This window comes from Centrocercus urophasianus, unplaced genomic scaffold (genome assembly GCF_019232065.1).
Source record: "Centrocercus urophasianus isolate 14NV4802_14NV808 unplaced genomic scaffold, USGS_Curo_1.0 seq_10, whole genome shotgun sequence".
In the NCBI taxonomy this organism is placed as follows: Eukaryota; Metazoa; Chordata; class Aves; order Galliformes; family Phasianidae; genus Centrocercus; species Centrocercus urophasianus.
Genome location: NW_024884142.1, coordinates 7,475,791 through 7,483,895, shown reverse-complemented (window position 1 = coordinate 7,483,895; position 8,105 = coordinate 7,475,791). Strand labels below are relative to the sequence as shown.

The following is an 8,105-nucleotide window of genomic DNA, read 5'->3' as shown; positions in this document are numbered from 1 at the left end:
ATAAAGTTAAACTGGTTTATGCTGTATTTCATGTGTACTTATTCATTTGGTGCTTCCCTCACTTTTTTCTTTTATGTCATTTCAGGGAAGTGATAGAGAAAAAGCCAGAAAAATTCAAAGTTCAGTGTTTGACAGACATAAAAAACTTGTTTTATCCCAACACAGAACCCTTTTATGCTGCTTTTGGAAACAGACCCGCTGTGAGTAATAGCTGAAATTATTTTTTGCAGAGAACAGAAATGTTGCTGTTATTTCACAATTCTGTTGCATTAAAAATGAAAAGCTTTAAATGGAACTAGAGAATATTTTATTAGGCCTTGTACAAAGGATAAAAAAAAGTTCTTCCTCCAAAATATCACAGTGCAGAGGTGGAAGAGCAGCAAACCGACTACATTATATCTACATAACTTAGCATAACACTAAGTACTGATTTAAACCCTAACTATGTAGTAAATAAATCCTTAAGCATTTGTGAAAATACTGGTACCATTTCACTGCAGCTGGTACAGTACCAGTGAGTTACCTGTGGACAAACACCAAATCCTTTTATATGAGCATCAGTGGGACTTAGACTTCAAAACACAATATTTAGAAGGATTTGGATGTCCCATTTGAGGGACATTCTGCTTTGTGGAGAGACCTATGTGCTTCTTGACACAGAGAGAGGAAGTCAAGTTTCTCACACATTCGAAGACTAAAATTGTGCTGTATGCTTTTCTTACTCCTGTCCTGGCCCAAAGGATGCTTACATGTATCCGCAGAAGGCAGCAGCCTTAGGGAGGATGCTGAGACTTCATATAAGCTAAGCAAAACTGGGACAGAGGCACCTTGACGTGTGATCATCCTTTCTTTTATACTGAAACCATGATCTGAAAAATGGTTTTGGCTCAGGAAGTAGCACTCTTGAAGTTTTTACAGTGTCAGTGGGCACCTAAGTTAAGCAGATGGAACTGTTATTTGTGCCCATGAGCCCTGCAGAGCGTTTGCTGCTTCCTCCAGCAGTGTATTGGTGAGTGGTATTTTCAGTGGAAACTAATGTGTAGTATAGGGCAGCCTGTAACATGGCCTTGAGAGAATGGTCCTTGACCCTTCCTGTTCCCTGTTATAACTAACCAGTTGGCTCCTTCCTCCTTTAGTTGCTGGAGAGAAATGGAACGCTTCTCGAGGGTGATTCAGGCGCTCTCCACTGACTTTACAAGATCTGAAAGCTCTAGTTAAACTTGAGCATGGAATAGATTCCAGCCTTAGCTGTTCAGCCTGCAAGACCTCAAATGCGTCTACTGGCTAAAACATTGATAGCTCGAGGAAATCACCAGCATAAATATGGACACCAGCCATAGTCAGTGTGAATGAGAACATTTAGAGACTAAGTATTTTAGATGCTTAGATGTTTGGATGAAGGTGCCTGGCAAGATATTTTGGCACTGAAGCCATGCACGTTGTAGCTACATTTGAGAGAGTTCAGCATGCCTTTCTGCTGGAATTCATTCTTACAGTTCAATCACATTTTTCCTAGGGTTGCTGGTATTTATGAGCAGTAACATTTTTTTTTTTTTCAGCTTCATCTTCTAACGAGTTACATAATTCAAAAGTATTGTCAGTGAGGATAGGAAGGGGGTCCCCGTTGACTGACCAGTGTTTTATCTGTTTGTTCCATCAAACACAGTTTAGTTTCCCCTATCAAGGTAACTTTAGCCATATGGTTTCAAAATTAATATTTTGTCTACTTTGTGGCTTCGTATTTTAGATGAACCTCAGAGTAAAACAAAATCATTATTTTCGTGCATGCATCAATAACAACTTCAACTAAAGCAGAAAATTAGAGTTTCTAAAGAGATTACTGATATCTCTTTCATTGCTGTTTCAGATGTTAAATACAATTAGGCTAGTTGCTTTGTGAACATCAGGATCATAACTTTCTCAATTTCCTACTTTTGCCACTTTTTTGTTCTTTCCCCAAATAAACTCAGTGGAATTTCAGTACTTGCAAGCATTACAGGTGCACATAGCATACTGCATGGTATAGAAATTAAAATTGTTTGCATCTCTTCATTAAACTTCCAATCTTTCACCATCTGAACTTTAAAACTATATCCATGGCAGCTAGGCCTGATCTTTTTAATCTTAATTTTGTCAGTGGGTTTTTTTTTGTTTGTTTGTTTTTTTTTATCAGAACTTTTTCATGCTTTCTGTAATAATTTGAATTTCTTAGAAGATATTCTTAACCCTTGCTTCTGATTGCTCTCTATAGCGTAGAATCATAGAATGGTTTGGGTTGGAAGGGACCTTTAAGATCACCTAGTTCCAACCCCTTGCTACAGGCAGGCACACCTCCCACCAGACCAGGGTGCTCACAGCCCCGTCCAGCCTGGCCTTGGATGCTTCCAGGGAGGGGGCATTCGCAACTTCTCCAGGCAACCTGTTTCAGTGCCTCACTACCCTCATAATAAAGAATTTCTTCCCAGTATCTAGTCTAAATCTCCCTCTCCCAGTTTAATTGATTCCCACAGTTGTATCTGTGTTACCTCCCGGGAATCAGAACTGCAGTTATAGTGTTTATACCTTGCTTTCCCTTTCTCTGATACAAAGTCAATTTATGGATATTGCACCAAGCACAAGAACTGGGAGATGTTTCCAGGGGTTTAAATAAACAGTTGTTATAACTTTCTTTTATGACCTTGTCCTTACAAACTAATCACTATTTTATGTCAGTTATGTTTTAGCATTGTTGCGAGATATTCAGTACAACACACTTGGGGAATGAAATATTCTCTGAAAGAAAAATGGAAGTGCAAATATTTTTTACCTCCAAATAATTAGGTTTTTATTGAATGTTATTTTTGTGTCAAGGGAATTAACTGAGAAACAACATGATTTTGATCAATAGTTTAAATTAAAGTGGCAAACTCCATACTTCACTGCAAATTGTCTGTTTCATGAGCTCATCATTACGCTGAGTTCAAGTTTGCAAACTTTTAGAGAATTTCAGATCCACAGTTGATAGATACAGTAACAATACTATGCAGATATATTCTATGTAATATATTTCAGGATGAATGCTACTATACAGAGACAGAATCATAATCCTTTTTAATTTTGCCTTCTATTTAGGATGTTTACTCATACAAACAAGTGGGTGTTTCTTTAAACCGAATATTTACAGTCAACCCCAAAGGAGAACTTATACAAGAACATGCAAAGACAAACATCTCATCGTAAGTAATCTAATCCCTACACTTTATAGTCTAAATTAATTTCCTTTTATAACCTATGACTCAACTTGCCCAAAGATGGATTTAATTTTAGTAATGAAAAAATATTTAGGATGTGCCAAACAAAATATTAAGTAAAATAAAGTGCAGACTTTCCACACTTTTCTGGTTAAACTGATACAGAAATTGTTTCACATTTAGTGTAACATATTCTATCTAGTCTACTCCTGAAAAGGAATAACAAGTGTACAATTTAATCTGCATAGAAAATATTTTAACCAGTTTTGTGAAGCCATCTGCCTTTTTGTGACCTTGTCAAAATTTCCTTTTCCTGAAACTTCTGTGTAGAAGAGCTAGGGAAAAAAAGTGAAGGAAATACTGAAGGCTTCCATCAAGATGCTTAGGCATCTCGGTTGAAAAGAAAAGGCCTTGTGTAAAGTTGAGACTGCACTTAATGGACAGGGAACCAAAGTGAGCATATATGTGTATGACCAGTTGAGTAGGGAGCTGTTAGAGCCAAGCTGGACAGCAATGAAGAAACAGCATGTGGGGCCTGAATATCTCGACAGGTGATCTGGGCTGAAAATGGCACCTTGTTCTTTCTAGAAAAGCATTCATTCAAAGCAAAGGTGGATTCTGTATCTGAACTGTGAATCCTGTTTGGAAGCTAGACACCAAAATTAAACTCAATTTTATTCATTTAAGGAGTATAACCTGTTCGTATAGATACAGCCATGTCTTGACTGGGGACTTAAATAAATTGAACTACTATGATCTGAGATGGTTTGGTATTGCATTTATTTATTTGTTTTTCAGCTATGTCAGACTGTGTGAAGTAGTAGACCATATTTTCCCTTTGCTGAAAAGAAGACATTCTTCAGATTTCCCTTGTTCCGATACCTACAGTCAGTTTACCTACTGGAGGGAACCTCTGCCACCTTTTGAAACTCAGGATGTACATCCAGACTCATCTTAACTGCATCTCCAAACTGTCAGCCTCAGAGCAAAGAAAGCGCTTGCTCACGTTGCAAGAACATCATTTGGCTTTTACTGTTGACAGTTCAGCTGGAATCTGTGATGTTGTTTTCATTTGCTGTAAGCAAACTTAGAAATGCTTCCTCATACTTAGTCACACTTCCAGATGACAAGAGTGAGCTGTACCAGGAATGGGAGTTACATTCCTCACTCTTCACTCAGCAACTCAAATCATGCCGTGCAGTTTCATTACTTAAATAAAAGTGCAGTGATGATAGAGTTGCGGTTAGATCTGTCATAAGATCATTTAGTGGTTCTGTATCCTTTGTGTATCACTGAAGTTGTCTTTCATCTCATCAGACACCACTGTCAGCTGGGGAGTTGGAGGCACTTGCCAGTCCTAACATCATTTTGTGATACATGTTGCAGTCCGTATGCCAGATTCCACCCTCTGAAAGGGCAAATGATTGAGCAGGGGGATTGGATCAGATGGCTTCCAGAGGAACCTGAACTAATTACTGAACTAGGTCCTCAGCTGTTGTGAACTGGTGTAGCCATCAGTGCCAGTGGAGCTGTGTTCATTTATTCCATCCTACTATTTTGATCTGATAACACTTTTCTGTGTGGAAATAAATCATGTGCAATATAAATGGAAAGTAAAATAAATAAGATGACCTGATCCTGCTAGTCATCTTACTGAGAAGTAGTGCACTTCAGGAAAAGCTATTTGGATTAAGATAAGTGTGACGGTGTAAGATGCAGGCTGCTGTGTGTAGTGCCCATCTTACTGGAGTCTGTGGTTTGGCTTCAGTGATTTTGTTTTTTCCTCAGTGAAGACGTCTTGCTCAGCATATGTGCTGAGTTTCAAGACATTGCTGAGCCAAGAGAACTGAGGATTTTGTCAAAATGGAATAGTTGTATTTGAAACATTATTTTTGGATAAATGTGAACTTTGATGCTGGTGAGTGATGCCTCTCAGGTTTTTACTGTATGGATTTTTTTTGTTTTTGTATCATAAAGAATGGATACTTTAGTGCCATTTACTTTCTCCAAGAGACTGAAATCTCCTCTTCCATATTTTTTTCCACTCATTTGTTCAGACACAATCTGTATGTACTGTTTTTGCTACTTGCTCTTATCTGCCTTAAGATTTAACTATGTGTGATAGAAGCAATACTGCAGATCAGTTGGTAGTGTTTTCCAAATGATCTGCCTTTATACAATGTGGTACTTTGCTTTAAAATGTACGCATCAAATAATGACCATATGCCAAATACTTCTTAAATTGAACTTGTAGCTAAGAAAGTGATGTTTTTCTCCTCTTTTTAAAGTACAATTAAAAATCTAATTGTTCTCTGAAACACTAAAAATGACATCATGGGATTCTGTGTATGTAGGATTTCAGTGTGGCTGAAACAGTGGTTTGCAAGCTGTGGTCTCTGCCGGCTTGTGATCTGTGAAGCTGTGATGCACGTTTTGCAGCTATTTTGCAGTGTTTTCAATTAAGAGTTTAGGCAGAATGGTCCAGGAGAAATTTTAAGATGTGTTTGTGGTTGATTAGCACCCAAAGGTTTGGGAACAGCTGTTCTGTATCACATTTGTTCTCTTTCAACAAATTCTGCTTTTGCATGTCAAAAGAGTGATAACAATATAGTTAGGATGGTAATTCTATAAATGGGGCTTTCTGACTTTTAGTGCTGCAGACTTTATCTGAGATGTCAGGGGGCCAATTTACCATTTTCCTGTGCCTTCAATAGTAATTACTAAGCACAGCCCTTTGCACAGCTGCAGTGTGCACAGCTGCAGTTGTGCAGTGGTGAGCCCTCCGTCTTCCTTTTTGCATGAACGTTGCTGGTTCGGAGTACATCCACTTTGGAGATACTGGAATTAATAGACAAACACAAAGAGGAAGAAATGTGTGTTCAGTAACCCAGACTGATTATGCTCTCCTTGCAAATTTAATGAAAATGCAAATTGACTGTCAGAAAGCCTGTATCACATTTCTCAAACCTTTAAGACAATCAGTGAGGATCTCAGGTTACCAAGCTGAAATGGTTGCATCTCTAAATATAGCCACAGTTTCTTTCAAGTATCTGTTTATAGTTGTCACTAATGATTGAATTAATGGATGAATACACTGATTCCTATTTAATTCAGTTTTGGCAATGGTCTGTTTCAATCCATTTGTGATGCAAAATTAAACCAACCCTTCTTTTCGGTCAGAAGCTGTCAATTTTTTTATTCTTCATTTGCACACAGCAACTTCTGCCATAAGAAAAATTCCAAGAGATATCTGCAACTGAAGCCTGTGTGGTTTTTATTTATGACTTAAACAATCCCAGATAACAATCCCTATTTTTCTATTTCATCGGAGTGTATTTCAACCCAAATAGTGTGAACAGTGGTTTGTTTTAATTCTGTCACTTTCATAGGCATAGAGCCACCCTGGTACAGGTAGGTCTGAGATGCTGTGAAATCCCCACCTGGAGGTTTTTTTTTTTTTTTTTTGGACTTGGTTAAGAGGGCTGGGTCTGACTTGGTCTCATATTGCCAAACATCTGCTGCAAGCATGAAGTTGGACTACATGACCTCCAGGGGTCCCTTCTGACCAACATTTCTATGGTTCTGTGACATTAACGCCTCATGTATGACAAATGGTATATCCCCCTTTGTATCTGAAAGTTTAAATATAGCTGAAGAGGAAAACAAATGTGTTTATATTATAACTTGTGCTTATCAAAATTGCTGACTAAAAAGATAGTTAAGAAAATCCAAGTTTTGGCCTGTTAGAAACATTGTTAAACTTTTGAAGAGAGAATAAGATATCTTGGTTTGGTAGCCGAGCAATTTTATGCGCAATATTTGAACTGCTTTATTAATTCATACGGAAGAAAAAAAAAAAAAAAGCATGGTTTAACAAATTCCTACTCTTTCTGTGAAAGAAAAAATCAACTTTCAGTGTAGTGCTGGTTTCTGTTACAGAAAGAATATTTGGTGAACGTAAATATGCAGGCACGTGAAATCGCTGCACGTTCTATTTATACAATACACACAAACCAGAATGTGCAGCAGTGAGGAGTGACTGATGTTTGTTTTTCATGGAGCTGATGACCATACTGCTCCAGCTGTGTCATTTGAGTGACAGAATACCACGCTTGGTGTATTAGTTGTGTTAAGGTTAAAATGTTACTGCTGTAATATAGGGTGAGAGGAAGAGGGTACTGGGTATTTTTATTTGTAGATATGGGTTATTATTTCACAGCCTATTTATATACAGTATTTACTCTGTGTATGTATGTGCTACTGCAATGATGAAAATCGTTTTAACGCCTCATTTTGATCTGAATGCAACATATATTACAACATATATTGTAATAAAGGCAAATATAAAAATTCTGACTTCTGTTCTTCTTTTTCTGTATGCTTTGATGTTGCAGGAGTGCTTTTGCAGACCTGCTGAAACTGTGAAGCACAGGGTTTGTATATCTGCTCTCAGCTGCCTGTCTCATACTGGGGCTGTCCAGTGAAACTTCTGGCACTTACGAAATTTTTGCTGTTACAGAGTTTGATCCAGAGCTTTTTCAACTGGAAGGAGTCTGAGAAAGACAAGGCCTGGTTCTGGGCTCTCACTGTTCTGGGATCTGAGAACGCACCTGGGAGCCAGGAGTAAACCAGACAGGAACTGGAGTGAACTGGGCAGTCAGGAATCTTACCCCGCCTCGGATTTTTCTTTATCTTTTTGTCTAATTCTTAGCATGATCTGGAAGACCAACAGTCTGATTGAATGGGATCATTGTGATGAATAGTACTGACCTGATAGCCTCCCTCTTCCCCTCCCTCCCTCCCTTTCTTTTTCTCGTTGTCATTGGCTATTCTGTTGGAGATGAACCATTTCCTCAAGTGTGTGAGAATGCAAAG

The 8,105-nt window shown here is 38.2% G+C and overlaps 1 protein-coding gene across 5 annotated transcripts in view; it reads left to right on the top strand.

Moving 5' to 3' along the window:
* The window catches only part of LPIN1 (lipin 1), a 52,758-nt gene extending 45,172 nt beyond the window's left edge, over positions 1-7,586 (top strand). For all 5 annotated transcript variants that reach the window (XM_042839826.1, XM_042839858.1, XM_042839848.1 and 2 more), the window contains 3 exons: positions 86-200; positions 3,112-3,215; positions 4,029-7,586. In XM_042839826.1, coding sequence (XP_042695760.1) covers positions 86-200; positions 3,112-3,215; positions 4,029-4,188 — 379 coding nt within the window. In that variant the 3' untranslated portion in view covers positions 4,189-7,586. The remainder of the gene's footprint in view (positions 1-85; positions 201-3,111; positions 3,216-4,028) is intronic.
* The last annotated feature ends 519 nt before the right edge of the window (positions 7,587-8,105 follow it).